Source organism: Anomaloglossus baeobatrachus, chromosome 4 (genome assembly GCF_048569485.1).
Source record: "Anomaloglossus baeobatrachus isolate aAnoBae1 chromosome 4, aAnoBae1.hap1, whole genome shotgun sequence".
NCBI lineage: Eukaryota > Metazoa > Chordata > Amphibia > Anura > Aromobatidae > Anomaloglossus > Anomaloglossus baeobatrachus.
Genome location: NC_134356.1, coordinates 493,587,413 through 493,607,333, shown reverse-complemented (window position 1 = coordinate 493,607,333; position 19,921 = coordinate 493,587,413). Strand labels below are relative to the sequence as shown.

The following is a 19,921-nucleotide window of genomic DNA, read 5'->3' as shown; positions in this document are numbered from 1 at the left end:
GGTAGGACATAACCCACAGGAACATTTACATATAAGACTCTAAAATACATTAAAGGCACAATACAATCAACAGATAAAATACATTGTCAGAACATAACATCCGACATCTTCAGGAGGGCGTTCTATCCGTAGGACACACTCCTACAGAACCTTTAAATTTCATTACAGTAACAGTGAGTACCAAAAGCTTAACTTGAAATGGGGTGCACAACACCTTGACATGAAAGTCTTGGGATTATCTTGGTGACTACACTATCTCTTATGTCTTTTCCTTCTTTACTTATCAGCCAGTGATTATTTAGCAATTTTTTCCACTCCAGCTGCTATGTCCTGTTACCCTGGAGTATTTTCCCGTGCTTGCATCTCTATATAAAAAAATAGAAAACACAATAGCCCTGATTAATAAAAAGCAATTTCGATAGAATTCTGGTGTAAATTGATTTGAAAAGTTGCATAATTTTGTAACATTTGGTGTTTTCTTGCAAGTTTCTCCCAGCTCTGCCAAAATGGCAGGACAGGGACACAGCATGGATGTGAGCCCACAGCTTGTTTAAAGCCCGCTTTACACGCTACGACATTGCTAAAGCGATCTCATTGGGGTCACGGAATTCATGACGCACATCCGGCCGCTTTAGCGATGTTGTTGTGTGTGACACTTATGAGTGATTTTGAATCGTTGCAAAAATGTTCAAAATCGCTCATCGGTGACATGCTCCCCTAATCTCAATTATCATTGCTGCTTGGACGATGTAGTTCGTTGTTCCTGCGGCAGCACACATCGCTATGTGTGACACCGCAGGAACGAGGAACCTCACCTTACCTGCGTCCCGCCTGCAATGAGGAAGGAAGGAGGTGGGCGGGATGTTCGTTCCGCTCATCTCCGCCCCTCTGCTTCTATTGGCCGGCCGCTTAGTGACGCTGCGGTGATGCCGAACGCACCTCCCCCTTGAGGGAGGGATTGTTCGGCAGTCACAGCGACGTCGCTGAACAGGTATGTGCGTGTGATGCTGCTGTAGCGATAATGTTTGCTACGGCAGCGATCACCACATATCGGCCGTACGACGGGGGCGGGTGCTATCTCGCTCGACATCGCTAGCAATTGCTAGCGATGTCGCAGCGTGTAAAGCGGCCCTAATTCATGATAAGCGTTGATATTCATTACTTCAGAAATTTTACTCCACTGGTTAGATTCTCCTGATCCATTAAGAAACATGTGCCTCTTAATGAATCAAGAGTGTTTAACTCCTCCACACTCCCTCATCAAAACCAGAGAGAAAATTGACATTTTGTTACTAGTGCACCCTAAGGCTATGTGCGCACTAGACCGTTTTTCCCGCGGATTTACCCGCGGATTTGCCCCGGAAATTTCTTGAGAAATGTCTGCAATCTTTGTGCAGATCTTTCCCATGAAATTCAATGAGAAAAAAAAATAGTTGTGCGCACTGTGCGGATTTTTCTCAAGAAAATTTCTTGAGAAAATTTTCTCGAGAAACTTTCTTGAGAAAATGTGCATGTCCATTAATTTCCGCAGGTACCTGCGGTATTCCGGGGGTATTCCACAGGTAGCAATGATGTGCGGTATACCACCGGAATAGCCGCGATTTACCTGCGGTAATGCCCATCGCTGCCTGCGGTTTTGCAGGAAGCAATGTCATTATGCCAGGAAGAGGAGCAGAGTAAACACACGTCGCACTCCCTGGACGCCGCACAGAAGCACTTCCGTGCGACCTCCAGGTGCCCGTGCAGTGTGTGTCCTGCTCCGGCCTCGCGGCTGCCTGCACTGCAGGGTGTCAGTGTCTGCCCGCAGTGTCAGCAGCCTGTCACGCGGCAGCGCAGGCAGACACTGACATCCTGCAGTGCTGGGAGCCGCGGGGATGACGATCGCTGCTGTCAGGAGGTGAGATCATTACCTGCTGTGACGATCTCCTGCCTCCTGACGTCACCGCGGTCACTGCTGTCTATGCCCGTCTCGCGAGCGGCCCGAGACTGTCACTAGCGGTGACGTCACGGGCTCTCGCGATAAGTCAGTGACAGCGCTGACGTCAGCAGTACAGGAGATGATCACAGAAGGTAATGATCTCATCTATGCTCCTGATGGCAGCGCTCGTCATCCCCTGCAGTGACCTGAGCTGACCTATTGATGTTAGCTCAGGTCACTGCATTGCTCTCCCAGCCAATGGGGAACATTCTGTTCTTCATTGACTGGGACAGCGACTATGGTATGGATCGCCGTGCCCCCCCCCCTTATTGGATTACGCCGGACGTGGAATTGATTGTGCTCTTTTCAATAAATTGGTTAAAGAGGGAATGTTTTGGGGAGTGTTTTTTCAAATAAAACTTTTTTTGTTGTCTATTTTTTAATTATTACTGACTGGGTTGGTGATGTCGGGTATCTGATAGACGCCTGACCTCACCAACCCCAGGGCTTGGTGCCAGGTGACATTACACATCTGGCATCAACCCCATATATTACCCCGTTTGCCAACGCACCAGGGCGCGGGATGAACTGGGGCAAAGCGCCAGGATTGGCACGTCTAATGGATGCGCCACTTCTGGGGCGGCTGCGGCCTGCTATTTTTAGGCTGGGGAGTGTCCAATAACAGTGGACCTCCCTAGTCTGAGAATATCAGACCCCAGCTGTCCGCTTTACCTTGGCTGGTGATCCAATATGGGGGGGACCCCACGTTTTTTGTTTTAAATTATTTATATAATTTAAAATAACAGCGTGGGGTGCCCACTGTTTTGGATTATCAGCCAAGGTGAAGCTGCCAGCGGTGGTCTGCAGGCTGCAGCCGTCTGCTTTACCCTAGCTGGCTACAAAAAATGGGGGGACCTCACGTCATTTTTTTTTATTATTTATTTATTTTATGGCTAAATACAAGGCTAAGCACCCTTTAGGCTACTTTCACACATCCGGCTTGAGCTCTGCGGCTCAATCCGGCTGTGCAAGCTATGCAACGGATGCGGTGAAAACACCGCATCCTTTGCATAAGTTTTTCCTGTGCGGCCAGTCCGGTTTTTGCCGCTTGCGGCATGCTACTAAGCATGCGCAGTGGCAAAAACCGCATGCGGCGGCCGGATGCGGTTATTGCCGCATCGCGCCGCATCCGGCTGCCATAGGCATGCATTGAAAAATGCGCCGCATCGGCCGAATGCGGCGCGATGTGGTTTTTTTTGCCGCACGAAAAAACGTGCCAGGCAACGTTCCATCCGGCCGCCGCATCGGCTACATCTGCCGCATGCGGCAAAAACCGGACGGAACGCAAGGCCATGCGGCACAATGCGGCACTAATTAAAGTCTATGCAGGAAAATCGCAACCGATAGCAAAAAAAAAACGGTTGCGATTTTCATGCAAAGTGCCGGATTGTGCCGCATAGCAAAAACCGGAGGTGTGAACGTAGCCTAAGTGCCACATGAAAGTCACTAAAGGGTGCCAGCTTAGAAAATGCAGGGAGGTGGAACATTATATAGGTTTTTCTTATCTATCTATCTATCTATCTATCTATCCCTCTATCTATCTATCTATCCATCTATCCCTCTATCTATCTATCCATCTATCCCTCTATCTATCTATTCATCTATCCATCTTTCCCTCTATTCATTATCTGTCTATCGATTATCTTTATTATTTATTGCAGGGACAAACCTGCGGTAAATCCGCGGTAAATCCGCGGCAAATCCGCGGCAAATCCGCGGCAAAAACGCATGCGGATTTGGTGCGGATTTTTCCGCAGGTCCGGAAATCTTTCACTGGCAGAAGTTTCTCAAGAAATTTTCTTGAGAAACTTCACATTTCTAGTGCGCACATAGCCTAACACTCTCACGGAGATGGACAAACCAGGGGAGAGGTAAAACCAAAAAATTACAGGCCCCAAAACTGACTAATACTTGCTCTTGACCTGACCCTGATTTGTCCCTGCTTGATAGTGGAGATATACAGTGTATAGGCAATACAGTGATCACCAGTGACAAAATACACAGCGTATAGTGTAATACAATCACTTACCAGTGACGTCTCTAGTTCAAGTCATACAGCTTCACTTTTCTTCTTCATCCGGTGCAGACCACTATCACTTCTTCCAGTCAGGATACATCTCTGCAGAAAATAACAGTCACCTATAGCTGATTGACGCTAGACCATATTCCCTACTTTTTCCCTGACGTCTTCACTATGCCAGGTGAAAAGAAAAATAACATAGTGTCGAACTGCATAGTTATAGGACCTCCTCCCCAATTGAAAACAGTATCCTCAAAAATAAAATACATTACAGTAGTAATGATATCCCTTAATTAGCCCCTACAATAATAATGTACCACATCCTGGCCCATGTCCCACATCCTTGCCCCATGTCTCTCCATCCTGGCCCCATGTTTCTCCATCCTAACCCCATGTCTTTCCATCCTGACCCCATATCAATATATCCCGGACCCATGTCAATCCATACTGGTCCCATATGTCTCCATCCTGGCCTCATGACTCTCTATCCTAAGCCCGTGTTTCTGTGATGCCCTGGACTAGCCAGGTAGTCACAGGTAGGCCCTTGCATAACACCAGTCCCACACTAAGTAACACCCGCCAAACACATACACCCTAGTCACCTCCCTCAGGGTTTGATGGACACACCAGGGGGGCGGAGCCAGGTGGTTGGCACGCCCACCGAGGAGTTCAGAGGGCCTGAGGCAGGAAAAGAGTTAGTTAGTTCAGAGAGTGAGATCAGTTAGGAGTGAAGGAGAGCGCAGCAGGCCTGTGGTGACAGGTCTGCAGCGGGAACTGACAGGTGCCAGAGTCATAGCCCTAGTACCTTGGCTAGAAGGCATACGGTGGCCTAGCCTGCAGGAGCCGGGAAGATGGCCAGGTGGAACCATAAGGGATCGGGACAGGGTAGTGGCCTGCCGGTACCAAAAAGGGGAACCGACTGGAAACCGGAGCACACAGGGGGGTACGCAGACCCTGAAACGAGGTCCAGAAGCCACTGGACTGAGTTAATTTACTAATTGAGGTCTGGACTACAGGTCCTTTCCCACCCAAGTCCCGACTGAAGACAACAGCCCACCGAGGGGGATAGAAAGCCACCGCACAGGCAGGGAGATCCCACGGGCCAGCCTCTGCGGGCAAATGGGCTTTCCCGACACACATACCGCCGGGGAGTGGACTCCCGTCGCTGAAGCGAAGGCAGTCTACATACACACTACACGGTGCAGGAGACATACTATCCCAATTGGGTCCCGGGGCCATCACCCCTACCCACCCATGGAGGGGTTAACACCTTTGCTGCACAACTTCTCCCCCGGGTGCCTAGTAAACAGCAGCGGTGGTGTCCACATTCATCACAGCCTGTGGGTGGCGTCACAAACTTAACTAAAAACCACAGGCCTGGCCGTAAACCTAACCCCCTACGTAGCGCCAGCATCCTTTCAGAGCGAAGTGACCCCGGGTCTGTAGGCGCTCGAGCCACCCACCAACGAGCCCGGATCCGAGCGGCTTGGCTGCAGCCGAGAGCGGAGCGGTACATTTCTCCATCCTGCCCCATGTCTTTCCATCCTGGCCCCATATCAATATATCCTGGCCCCATGTCAATCCATCCTGGCCCCATATGTCTCCATCCTGGCCTCATGACTCTCCATCCTTGCCCCATGTCTATCCATCCTGGTCCCATGTCTATCCATCCTAGCCACATGTCTCTCCATCCTGGCCCCATTTATATCCATCCTGCCCCATGTCTCTCCATCCTGGCCCCTATATATCTGTTCCCCATAGTGTGGCTTTTCAGCACAAGCAAATAAAAAAAAAAGTTCTTCCCTGGCCATGGTCTTCCTGCATCCTCTTCCTACTAGATCTATGCGGTGAACGTGCCGACGCATGGCTGTTACATCATAATAAGGCTGCTTTCACACCTCCGGTTTTTGCTATGCGGCACAATCCGGCACTTTGCAGGAAAATCGCAACCGTTTTTTTTTGCTGCCGGTTGCGATTTTCCTGCATAGACTTTAATTAGTGCCGCATTGTGCCGCATGGCCTTGCGTTCCGTCCGTTTTTTGCCGCATGCGGCAGATTTAGCCGATGCGGCGGCCGGATGGAATGTTGCCTGTCACGTTTTTTCGTGCGGCAAAAAAAACCGCATCGCGCCGCATTCCGCCAATGCGGCGCATTTTTCAATGCATGCCTATGGCGGCCGGATGCGGCAATAACCGCATCCGGCCGCCGCATGCGGTTTTTGCCACTGCGCATGCTCAGTAGCATGCCGCAAGCGGCAAAAACCGGACTGGCCGCAAAGGAAAAACTTATGCAAAGGATGCGGTGTTTTCACCGCATCCGTTGCATAGCTTGCACAGCCGGATTGAGCCGCAGAGCTCAAGCCGGATGTGTGAAAGTAGCCAGCAACGTGCGTGCAGACATCAGCTGCAGGCCTCTGATGAACTGGTGGCTGTTAACTAATGCTGTGCAGGAATATATTTCATCTGAATGAATGTCTGATGATACATGTTCAGTTGAATAGTGAAAACGGCCGAATCCTGCCCCTGGGGCCCGGTAAGCAGAAGCCAAGGGATGGGGGGCCCGGGCTGGGTGAAACACACTGCAGCATGTCTCATCTAGACTGGGCCCCCCTCTTGCTTCTGTTCATCAGGCCCATTACATCAGTAAGGACAGTAATGCCCTGATGGCAGCCCTGAGTTGCAGCATAAAGGTAGTAATACTGGTATCACAGCAAGTGATCACTATATAATTATAGCACACAAGAAAATAAATATTTTCCTTTCTGGAATGACTGTATACTGCACTAAGAAAAGAAAACATTGAAAGGTTTACAACCATGAAAGGGATGGGAGCCCAGGAGAATAGACAAAGGAGAACTATCCAAACCTGTCTTATGATTATAGTTTCTTTTGACCTTCTCCCGGGAACCATTCAGTAATGTACTGTATCCACCATCAACTGGGAATGCGAAACAGTGACATTATGGTGAGCTCTAAATGATCTTATGTCAGCTGAACTGAGTGAATCCATAGGAAGTAACATTTACAATTCATAGTTGGATGGAAGGGAGAACTTTTCAGATTGTGTATATGTGATCATTCTGTATAGAATCCAATTAGTTCCAGCTGCATCTATAAATAAATACTGTATGTAAATGACCCATAGCCATTGTTTCTGTTAATGAATATAGCTGCCATAGTAACTGAAACTAATCTGACATGTTCAAAATGGTGTCATTGGAGATGCTCTATCTGTTGTGATCGCCTTGTGTACAGAGCAGACTTGTACTCTTTGTAATGGCTGGTATCAGAATGTGACTGATGGATGATTCACAATCTAGAAAAATGCAGCCCGTAAAGACCCTAAAGGGCAGACTGCCAGGACCCAACCACCACCTTTTCCCCCCTAGAAAGACACCACACAGTTCTTTATAAGTTAAATTGCTTTTTATTTGCACGTATTCACTTTTGGACAAGCATAGGGAAAAACACTCTCATCTTTTACTTTGGCATACATTTTTGGGTGCAGCTTTCAAATTAGGCATTACCAGCCAACACCTCGGGGTTTTGGGAAATTTTCCGCCACCGGCCGTCCGGTGCGGGTATTTCACCACCATTTTTCCTACCCCTTCCGCCAAAGAGCAGCACAGCGCTAGCAAGCTGCGACCCCCCCAAAACCACAGAACCTGAGCCATCTCCTCACCATTCTCACTACCAAACCTCCGAAACAGCATCATTTAAGATGTACTCGCTCCCTCATCGGGACAGCAAAGTTAATACCTTCCAGCTGGCCGTACCACACCAACAAATTTTTTTTTTATATATATATATATATATATATTTTACAGAATCAACTTAGGTAGGCACTGGCTGCCCGTGCGCCAAGGACAGCTCCGTAACACATCCTTCCTTAGATACGTTCCAATATGAGCTGAAAATCACCTCTGGCTGGCCCATCTTCCATTAGGAAAATAACAGGGAAAGTTGTACACCCCCTTCCCCTTGGGGTTGATTTGGCAAAAACACACGTTTTTTTTTTAATTAATACACAAATCTGGAACGTATGTAATGTTACGCTAGCCTATATGACAGTCAGTAGCCTCTTGCGCTTCTACTAGTGGCGGTTTATAAAACAAACTCGGTACGGACGTCCCTCAAAAATGCATTTGCGTTGCCAACCCCATCCCATTGAAACCACGCTCATACACACTTGCCCCAAAGCTTCAGCAGCACCCCAGTTCTGGGGGGGAAGGGAGGGGTGTTTAAATCCCAGGTACTGCCGCTGGCGCTCCCACAATAATCAACCATCACCAAGTTACCGCCAAGAAATTGTCCGCCAAATATGGGAAAAAGTCTTCATGGTTAAAAGATGCTCTCCGTCACCCCTGTTCGTCTAAGGGCTATCACTAACACCTTAGGCATACCAACCAGGGGTGGGGGAAAAAGATCCCAAAACTGTGAGGGAAGACAGGCTTGGCTAGATAGACCTAGGCCTTTCTTCAGCCTGTGTGACTAAGCTTTAAGATCAAAACCACAATGGGCGTAACCACCCAGCCCGGTACCTTATTAGGTCGACAAACAGCCAGGAGTATTAGGCCTCCTGACATCCACCCACCTGCCGCTAATCCACTAACCATTCCATACCGTGGGTCCCACTAGGCCTTGGTCGCGCAGGTCCAGTTCCGCAACTGAAAAATTGCAAGGCAAAACCCCGTACCAGTTTGCTCACAACAGGAAAAAACGGTACCCGTTGGTGAAGTAGAATCACTAAATACTGCCGGTTATATATTAGCAAGGGATCGCTTGAAAATCATCATGCTTTTCACCCGCCTGGTAAACCCCACTTGCTGCATACCTTACTATAGGCCCATCATGTCTGTGTTGTAACGAGAGGCCGGGTCATCGGCCTCCTTTCAATGGGAGTACCACTACGAATTTAAGGAATCAAAACCTTTGGACCTGCCCGCGAACAGAGTTAACGAGGATACATGGGATTGGAAAAGCAATAGGGAGTAAACAATGCTATCACGGCAACTGGATACCTGGTATGACTTTAACCTTTCGTTGACTGATGCGCATTCTAAAAACCGAAAAGCCTAAACAGCCCACTACTGATGAGGGAAGTTGTAAACAGGTGGTTAGACTGTTTTTCCCCCCGGGCTTGGTAAACCAACTGATAATACCACTTTTTTTTTTTTTTTTTTTTAAAAAACCCCATTGTGTTGAAAACAAACCCAAACAGCCAGACCTGCTGCTGTTAAATACACCCCCTAGCGATTCAGCCGTTACTGCTCTTGAAGCGAATGTAGCCGTTGAAGCTTAAAGAAAAATTCAGCTACACAATCAGTTCCTCCTTTTCAGGTGCCTAATTCCATGTAGCGGAAAATAAAGTTTAATCTTACCGCACCTAGGGTTGGACCAATGTACCGATATTGGGTAACGTGACCCTGCCGCTTAGTCCTACACTGGAATCCTTGGAAAGGCACCTTGGAAACAATGACAGCAATAGAAATGACCTTACCCGCAAAGTTGAAGTTCATACCTATGGATCCGCAGGGGCCGAAAGATAAACCTCCGTACAATGGGTAATAGCCGATAAACGCTATTTCCATGCGGCAAAACCTTCCAAAACAAAAGTCAAACCCAAAGGGAGGGGCTTTTTTATATTTTTTTTTTTAAAAAATTCATAATAGGTGCTTCAAATAATGAAGCTACTTGGCACCCTCTATAGTCTAGTATTAGAATGATTGTTGTCTACTAACACATGGGAAAGCACTTGTCAGTTGTGCACACCTGAGACCGAAACTAAAATTGTGTTTTGTTTTTTTTTTGTTTTGAGGCTATTTATGTGGACATAATTGCTTAGGAAATATTAGCGGGCATAATTATGCACTTACATAAAAATGCCAATTTTCGCATCTCACATGTTCATTTTCGTCTGTTAAACTGAAACTCCAACAAACACGAAAATGCACAGAAATACACTTTGCTATTACCATAAAGTTATCAGTGACAAACATAGCTTACGCCTTTTCAACTACAGCGCTAAGTTAGAGTGTATACCAAGGAGGGGTGAGATCCTGTGCGCCCAACATATTGTAACCCTCCTATAAATCACTTGACAGGCCACATCTAAAATCTGGGATCCAGTTTGGTTTTTTTTTGTTTGTTATCATAAAGGCGGTGGGTAGACATTCTGAGATTAGTCGGTTCAAGGAGACAACTAGATTATTGCAAGGAATGGAGGAGGAGATCACATTTTTATGCATAAATCGTGTGTGGTCACTATAAAGGACTGGAACATTACTTCCTCCTACCGCAGCTAAATGGGAAGGGTTCTTTACAGTAAGAGCAATCAGACTGCGGAATGCCGACCACAAGAGGTAGTAAAGGCAGCTACTATAGCGCCTATTACTGCGGGTGTATGATTTACTCAGTACACCTATGGTGTCGGTCACACATAACTTAGTTACAGAATGTTGAATAGGGAGGAAAACCTGTTGCCTGGTGACATCACGTGACCCCCCCCAGGGCGCTTATTCCACCCCGCAATCCCACGTAATGGTACTTGCCAGATTGTGCAGGATAAAAGGGGGCGGCCGGACTCCGGATGTTCCTGCCCAATTCCAACAGCACTCCGCTGTTCAGGCCAATGTACACTCAGATGCTCATCATCCCGCCGCGGGACTGCACTGGGGCTCAGTCTGAAGAAAAAAGGGGTCTAAATCTACATGTGACTCATGACGCCCGGGGCCCCAACGCCCGTGCATATCCCCAGGTGAAGGGGACAGAGTCCGATCAAAGCCGCTACCCACAGAAGGGGAGGTGGGGGATTGTTCAAGTGAGTGAGGGTTGTTCATCCTAAGGTGTAATGCCGACCCCTAAAGGGGAGGAGGGTGAAAATCACTGGCACTAGTGGAAGAGGTGGGGTATCAGCAGGTAGAGGCTATGCCACCTGCTGCAACTTCTCCCTGCAATACTGCCAATGCACATGTCTCAGCTTGCCTACCCCCCCCCCACCCTGCACAGTTGAAGTGAGGCCTGACCATACCCCTTAATTCACCCCACTGGCCGGGATACCCAGATTACCCCTAGCTCCTTCATGACTAGCAGCTTTTTTTTTTTTATAATTTATTTATTTAATTTATTTATTTATTTTTTTTTTAAGTTGTCTGGGGATACCAATAGGGGATGGGTGGATTCTGCTGACTTCTGCCATCAGCGCATACACCAATGCAGCGCCTCCAATCTGAGCTGCATCTGAGGCTGCGCCCATCCGCAGCCTGCCCCTGCAATCTCCCCGCTCCCCTGTACCGGCTGTGACAGGGCAGCGGTGACAGGGCAGTGGAGGGAGCAGGGGGACGGGGTTTGTTACTCCCACAAGGCCGGCAGGTCCACCGCTGCAGCGCTTCCGCCTGCGCTGCATCAGGGACCGCGCCGGCTCACAGCCTGCACCCGTACCCCCTGCTAGCGGTGGCAGGGTGGCGGATGGGCGGCGCCATAAGCAAAGAGCGCTTTCGCGCTCTTTTGAAACTGAGGGGCGGGCTCTAGCTGACCGGCGGGCAGGTAGTTCACTCAGAACACCGCTCGCCGGCACACCTAGCTTGAGCCTCAGCAGGGAGGAAGCCGCTCACAACTAACAGCGCTGTGAGTAGGACGCTTCCTTCCCTGCTGATGGGGGATTTGTGACAGACGGCGAGCACAGGCGGACCGGCGGGCGGGTATTTCCCTGAGAACACCGCTCGCCGGCACATGTCGCCTGTGCCTCAGCAGGGAGGGAGTCGCTCACAGCTAAAGCGCCGTGGGCAAAACTCTTCCCTCCCTGCTGATATCTCTCTTACCGCCTCCCGGAGCGGGTATACGCCACTGGCCACCCAAACAGATCCGGGTCCAGGAACAGAGAGACCGGAAGCTGGGCAGCGCCGTGACATAAATCTGGGAGGCGGGGCAAGAGCAGGTCATACCACAGGAGCGGGGGTATCTGGTGAGTGTCTTTTTAGGGGGAGAACCTCCTAAAAATTAGCATAGAGGGCCTGCAGTCAGGTGGCAGCATCCCAAATTTTGGCTGCAGTGCCCCTCACAACCACTACTGCAATCAGTGTATGACTGGGGTGGCTTGGGTCCATCAGTGACATCAGTTCTGGAGGCCCACTTTTAGGGAGGCTTTGCACGTTGCAACATCGCACGTGCGATGTCAGTGGGGTGAAACCGAAAGTGACGCACATCCAGCGTCGCAGTCGATATCGTAGTGTGTAAATCCTAGATGATACGATTAACGAGCGCAAAAGCGTCGTTATCGTATCATCGGTGTAGGCTCCGACTTTTTCAAAATTACGCTGCCGCGACAGGTACGATGTTGTTTCTTGTTCCTGCGGCAGCACACATCGCTGTGTATGAAGCCGCAGGAGCGAGGAACATCACCTTACTTGCCGCCGGCAGCTATACGGAAGGAAGAAGGTGGGCAGGATGTTTACATCCTGCTCATTTCCGCCCCTCCGCTTTGATTGGCTGCCTGCCGTGTGACGTCGCTCTGATGTTGTACGACCCGCCCCCTTAGGAAGGAGGTGGGACGCCGGCCCGAGCAACGTCGCAGGACAGGTGAGTGCATGTGAAGCTGGCGTAGCGATAATGTTCGCTACGCCAGGAATCACAAGATATCGCTGCTGCGACGGGGGCGGGGACTATCGCGTGCGACATCGCAGCATCGGCTTGCGATGTTGCAACGTGCGAAGCCCGCCTTAGTTACATGCAAAATAAACCCTCATTCACATATTCCCAAAACAACACATAAATGGAAAATTTTAAAATGGAAAGGTGATAGTATCTGTATGACGTTTTACCCTAATATGTTGGAGTTATTTATCGTTAATGGCTGTGTGAACTTGCAGATAAACAACAGATTTACCCATAAATTCCATGGCAGTTAACAATTTGAACAATATGGTTTATGCCAACATCGTAGGTTATGTTGTGAACTTTTAAGGTAACATGATAAGTTATAGATAGGAAGGTGTTGAAACTTTAAAGGAGCTTTACAGATTCAGAAAACTCCTTTTTCACCAACAGCAATTTGTTTTAAAAATCTAAATTGGGGATTGTTAATAAGTCTCCACCGCAGCTCCCTATGTCTGTTTTTGTCTGACATCATATTAACAGCGCTGCAGCCAATAAGTAACCTCAGCAGTTCTGAGCTGTTCATGCAGTGCTAATGTGATGCCCTGGCCTATCAGGTCGTCACAGGGTATTGTGCAATCTGCCCTTCTGCACAGTATCCACTCCTCCTTGGTTACGGATCCTGGTCAATTCGGGTTGCTAACAGCTTAGCCAGTCCAAATCCTAGGAACACTTTGCACCGAACCCACCAGACACACCATTGGGGGACCTGAAGGGAATAGGGCCGCCCACATGGGGGTTGGTAAGGGAAAGTGAGAAAGTGACAGAGAAGTGTAACAGGAGTGAAAGGAGTAGGAGGTGGAAGGTGACTCTCCGAGAGGGAGAGGTCACTGGTCCGGAGCAGGGCTCCTGAAGTTTACTACGTGGCAGACGTTGGTCTGGGCTTGGTAGGAGCTGGAACCCCGGTCACAGGGGATCGCATCAAGGAGCATGGACTGCCGAGGAGGGCAGCCGGCGGCCTTGAGCCATCATCGGGCAGGGGCCAGGGCACGACGGGGTACGTGGACCCTAGGCCGGGAAGTAGCTTCACGCGTCCCAGTAATTTACCCAACGGGGGGGAAGACTTCAAGATTCATGGGATAGGACTTTCCCAAATACAGTCCAAAGAAATCCTACGCATGAACCCTGAGAGGAAGCTCACTCCGTTAGCCATACGGGTGAGTGGGACCCTAAAAGTTTCAAGCTTGAGAGTCCAACTAGTGAGAAGGTTCCACGGAAAGGGCCACAGGCTAACAGCAACACCAAGGGCATGGATCCATGCAAAGCTCCCTCCATGCTTCAGCGGTGCTCAAAATTCTGGTTTACAAGCTGTCAAGTTGTTATTCTTGGACTGAGTGAGTACGCTGAAAAGCCCTTTTCCTCTCCACAACGGCACCCCAGTCATCAACACTCAACGGGCCCCGGGGCACAAACCCCCTACCCACGGAGGGGTTAAACATCCTGCTGCTACACCATCGCCACCGGGCTCCCCAACAGCAGCTGTGGTTTCCTACATTACCACGTACCGTGGGTGGCATCACAAACTTACACACCCCCTGTACAAATCTATCCCCTCTCTTTTGAATTCGCGTCTCCTTGCAAACCCCTGGGTCCGGAGACCCCTCGAGTCACCGCGGCTCCGGATCCGAGCGGCTTGGCCGCTGGTGTCGCGGGCGGGGAGGACGTCGTCGCTGCTGCACTCTCGCTAACGCTCGGGTCCGGCGCTGCTGTGGCTGCTGCTCGGTGGCTCGAGCGGTGGGCCGGATCCAGGGACTCGAGCGGCGCTCCTTGCCCGTGAGTGAAAGGGGTGGTTGGTTTGGGGGATTTAGTCCGTGATGCCACCCATGGGTCGTGGTGAAGATAGGCACCACCACTGCTGATGACGGGGATCCCAGGAGTGATGGTAGGAAGCAGCTGGGATGTTGTTTTCCCCCTCCGTGGGTAGGGGTCGGTGGTCCCGGGGCCCGGTGATGTTGTGACGGGGAGGCAGGGTCGGTGAGGTGCAGGGTTGCAGGGACAGCGCGGCGTGGTGTCGGATGACACGGGTGTACTCACTCAGCAAGAAAGGTACAAAGTCCTCGGTAAACCAAACGGCTGGATGGACGGGTCCTGCAGCCGGCTGCAGTGTCTCTCCCCGGACAGGTGATGGCAGCTGTCTTTCCCTGCACCTTGATGTTCTTCTGCTGACTACTATGGATTCCCAACGGTAGTCCGCTCCCCGGTGTATGGGTACCGGAGGAGCCCGTTTGCCCGCAGACGCTGGCCCTTGGGTCTCTAGCCTTAGGCGGTAGCTGTATACCCTCAAGGTGTGAGCTGTTGCCTTCAATCGGGACTTTTGCTGTTGTGAAACCCCTGGGTTCCAGTCACATTCGGATGTGACTATTGTCGGCGGCTCCAAGCCTGGTCGGGGTCCGATGGCCCTGCCTGTGTGTGCTGGCTTCACTTCGCTCCCCGGTCGGTACCGGCCGGCCCTCGCCCGTCCCCAGTCCTACGGTTCTGCGTTGCTCCACCACTCCTGCAGACGGCCACCACCGTCTGCCAACCTTGCTGGTAGTGCCTGGGCCACAAACCCAGACACCCAAGTGTTTACTCCTCTCTCTTCACACTCCAACACTAAACTGTCACTTTTCCCGCCTCCAGGCCTGTGAACTCCTCGGTGGGTGGGGCCAACCGCTTGGCTCCGCCCCACCTGGTGTGGACATCAGACACTGGAGGGAGGCAACAAGGATTTTTGTTTGGCTGGTGTCCCTCTCTGATGGGGGTGGGGGGTGTTTGTATGTTATCTGTGACGACCTGGCTAGGTCAGGGCACCACATTCCCCCTTGGTGAAATGCAGACCGTCCGCGGGCTGCCCGTCCATCACCGGTTTTATTTTTTTCAAAACTGTAAAAAGATATAAATAACATGTAAAACATTTTAAACATATGCATTTCTTGTAAGGACACTTCAAACGTTGCACATATATAACATTTTTAATAACAGACGGACGGGTGTCTTCCGCTCTCCCACCCAAGCAACCTAGCCCTGATGCTGCCCCTAAGAAGTGGGCAGCATCCCTTGACCCCAGTCCAGGTTCAGGCTGCCCGAGCGGGAACGGGTACGGTTACTCGCACCCGGCTGTCACTTCAGGGGACCCCACGTCCTTGGGGGACCCCTGACCCCCGGAGGATGGCCACCGGTCCTGGTGGTGGCCGGGCCCCAGCCTGCTCTGCTGCGGGCCCTTCCTCCAATCTGCCTCTCCGGAGGCGGCTCCGACGGAAAATCACCCCTCAACTTATTTACATGCCCACAAGTTCATGGGTGGCCTGCCAGTTCTCGGCCTTGTCCATGAGTAGTCTCTTATGCAGGTTGTAAAACACACAGGGTCCCTCCGGGGACAACTTGCCGGCAACGGCCGGAATAATCATGTAGACAATCAGGTAAATGTCACAGTTCATTAGAGTCATTCATTTAAACTGCTGATGGTCCCAATGGGGGACAACTGCTTGCAACGGCGGACCGCTGCCTATTCCACCTCTTCCTCCGAGGTGGCCTCGCCTTCCGCTGTTAATATTGCAAACATCCGATGGCAGGCCTGGTGGGAGAGGGCCGCCCGGTATCCGTTCCCTCCACCGCGCGGGACATAGAAAGCTATTGGCGCATCGCCATTGGGAAGGCTCTCACCCGCTTCTTCGGACTCCGAGACCAGTTCTGTGTCAGCCCCCGAGCTGCTGCTGTCATCTGCCTCCAGGGAACTAACGGTGGGACTTGGCAGGTCGGTAACGGTTTCCAGCTGAGCCCAGAGTCGTGGCTCCTCAGTGGCAAGTGACCCGTCATCGGTTGGGGTGGGGAGGTCTGCTACCGGTTCATCTACATTACCCGCTCCAGCGGTTGGTGGGCTGGTTTCTTCTCGGACCTCCGGGCACTGGCGGGGCAACACGGACTCTGCCACCTCCATCGGGGACGGTGATCTGGGTGGGGTTGTATGGGCGGTCAGCACAGGCAATGGGTCGGGCCCAGCTGGGGCCAGGGGTAGACCGAGTCCTTCAGCCGCAGTGGCCGGTCCTCTAGGGACACAAGGATGTGGGTCTCTCACCAGCTCCTCTAGCATGGTCTCTATTTCATGCGCCCGCACGACCGCAGCCAGCTCCTCCATCTCAGCGGTCCAGCGATCTAGCAGGTTCCGTACTTGGGCCCGGTTACGGCAGCACAACAGCATCACTTGGGTGTTCAGCCAAGCCGCCGTCCAGGGGGCAGGCTCCGGAGACTCTAGCCTCTCAGATGGTGCGGACATGTTGCAAGCTGCTTCCAGGAACCGATTAGCTCTGCAGAGTCCTGGCGTCCCCGCTTGTATAGCCTCGGCTACATCAGGCAGACACACTCTCACGCCCCCTTGGTACTCTTCGGCACTTCCGTTTGTTGGGGGCGGGGCTTCGCTTTCGCGCCTTCCCTGCTCGGAGAAGATGCTCGAGCGGGAGATTTTCGCGCCAAGATGGCGGCGCTTCAAAATTTTCGGCCGGACACCGCCGGCGAAGATCACAAGGCGCACTTCTACTGGTAAGTAGAGGGGTTCAATCCTGTTCGTGACGCCAAATTGTCGCGGGCGGGGAGGACGCCGTCGCTGCTGCGCTCTCGCTAACGCTCGGGTCCGGCGCTGCTGCGGCTGCTGCTCGGTGGCTTGAGCGGTGGGCCGGATCCGGGGACTCGAGCGGCGCTCCTCGCCCGTGAGTGAAAGGGATGGTTGGTTTGGGGGATTTAGTCCGTGACGCCACCCACGGGTCGTGGTGAAGATAGGCACCACCGCTGCTGATGACGGGGATCCCGAGAGCGATGGTAGGGAGCAGCTGGGATGTTGTTTTCCCCCTCCATGGGTAGGGGTCGGTGGTCCCGGGGCCCGGTGATGTTGTGACGGGGAGGCAGGGTTGGTGAGGTGCAGGGTTGCAGGGACAGCGCGGCGCGGGGCCGGATGGCACGGGTGTACTCACTCAGCAAGAAAGGTACAAAGTCCTCGGTAAACCAAACGGCTGGATGGACGGGTCGCGCAGCCGGCTGCAGTGTCTCTCCCTGGACAGGTGATGGCGGTTGTCTTTCCCTGCACCTTGATGTTCTTCTGCTGACTACTATGGATTCCCAACGGTGGTCTGCTCCCCGGTGTATGGGTACCGGAAGAGCCCGTTTGCCCGCAGACGCTGGCCCTTGGGTCTCTAGCCTTAGGCAGTAGCTGTATACCCTCACGGTGTGGGCTGTTGCCTTCAATTGGGACTTTGGCTGTTGTGAAACCCCTGGGGTTCCAGTCACATTCGCATCTGACTATTGTCGGCGGCTCCAAGCCTGGTCGGGGTCCTGCCTGTGTTTGCTGGCTTCACTTCGCTCCCCGGTCGGTACCGGTGGGCCGTCGCCCGTCCCCGGGCCTACGGTTCTGTGTTGCTCCACCACTCCTGCAGACGGCCACCACCATCTGCCAACGTTGCTGGTAGTGCCGGAGCCACAAACCCAGACACCCAAGTGTTTACTCCTCTCTCTTCACACTCCAACACTAAACTGTCACTTTTCCCGCCTCCAGGCCTGTGAACTCCTCGGTGGGTGGGGCCAACCGCTTGGCTCCGCCCCACCTGGTGTGGACATCAGACACTGGAGTGAGGCAACAAGGATTTTTGTTTGGCTGGTGTCCCTTTCTGATGGGGGAGGGGGGTGTTTGTATGTTATCTGTGACGACCTGGCTAGGCCAGGGCGCCACATTGGCATGAGGGCGGTACACTAAGCTCAGTTATTGTCTGCCGGTCTAACGACATGAAAGCAGCACTGCTGACAATGACAGGCACTGGGAGCAGCAGTGGAGACTCAGCACTGGACCCTGGAGAAGAGAGTAAGGCCAGTATCACAGTTGCGAGTGCGTTGCGTGTAACTCGCGCAAGTCTCTCATTGCATCACCCGTCATGGCCCCACACTCTCCGGACAGGAGCATCTCAGTTGCATAGAGATACATGCAACTGACCCACTCCTGTCAGGAGATTGTGCAGCCATGCCGGGTGATGCAATAAGAGACTCGCACGAGTTAAACGCAAGACACTCGCAAGTGTGATACTGGCCTAAAAAACAGAGGTTTTTTTTAGAAAAACAAGAAATTGCAGCTGGTGAAGAGGGTTTTTTTTTTAAACTGGAAAGCCTCTTTAACTAGTATTCATTAGTGTCTGAGTTCACATGAAATCCTTTAAGAGGTTGTCCACTACTTTTACATTGATGACCTATCTTAGGATAGAGATCATCAATGTTTGATCGACCAGGACCCAACACCCTACACCCCCGCCAATCAGCTTCCTCAGTGCCTGCGGCGAGGAAAGACAGCTGGCAATGCTCAGTTCCGGAGCTGCTCAGTCTTCTGAGTCTGAGTCTTCCAGCTGCAGCTGGGTACTGCACATTTACCTTCCATTCATATCAATAGGAAACGATGTGCAGCACACCGCTGTGGCCGCTATCAGAAAACAGAGCAGCTCCAGAACTGAGCATTTCCAGCTGCCGCCACAGGCCCTGACTGCAGCTAATCGGTGGGGGTGTGGGGTGTCAGACCCCAGCTGATCAGACATTGATGACCTATCCTAAGGATAGACCATCAATGCAAAATTAGCGGACACCCTATTTAATGATGACATTCAGGAAAATCACTGTATAAGTAATTTAAAACAATAAACCTAACATGGTACAATATTTTCCTATTTTATTTAAAGGCATGTCTAAAAACAGTCAAAAACAGTATTTTGGGGACCGCTGTTCTTTAATCTATAAATTTTTGTACATTTCATGTACATCATGGCAATAATGCATACTTGTATAATACATGGCTTGTTTTCTAAGCTTCAGGTGTTGTCATGTTCTCATCATGTTCTCATTGTTGTTCCAGAGAATGACATTGTCGTAAAGATTCAGAAATATTTTGACGCGTGGCAGGCACTTCTACTGAAACCAGACATATTCTTTAAAATTTCCTGGCTCTACAAGAAGTATGAGAAATCAGCGTGAGTTTCCTTTGTCTAAACAATGTTTTTCCCATTGTGAATGTAATTGTGTACAAACCCAAAAATAATTTTGCAGATTGCGAGAGTTAAGTGTCTTCTCTTTGTATTTCAGCAATGATTTGAAAGAAGCTGTTGAAATTCTCATTGAGCAAAAGCGACGGGAGATTTCCACTTCAGACAAGCTGGATGAGACTATCGATTTTGCAACTGAGCTTATTTTCGCACAGGTGTGTAGTAAGAGAGAGTTTAAATAAATCCATGTATAAGTAAGTGTGTGCAGAAAAGCAGATGATACTTTACC

General features: G+C 51.0%; 1 protein-coding gene across 1 annotated transcript in view; it reads left to right on the top strand.

Annotated features, from left to right (window-relative positions):
• Window positions 1-19,921, top strand: part of CYP19A1 (cytochrome P450 family 19 subfamily A member 1) — a 135,764-nt gene that overhangs the window by 74,038 nt on the left and 41,805 nt on the right. The window contains exons 6-7 of the mRNA XM_075342744.1: window positions 19,506-19,620; window positions 19,733-19,847. Coding sequence (XP_075198859.1) covers window positions 19,506-19,620; window positions 19,733-19,847 — 230 coding nt within the window. The remainder of the gene's footprint in view (window positions 1-19,505; window positions 19,621-19,732; window positions 19,848-19,921) is intronic.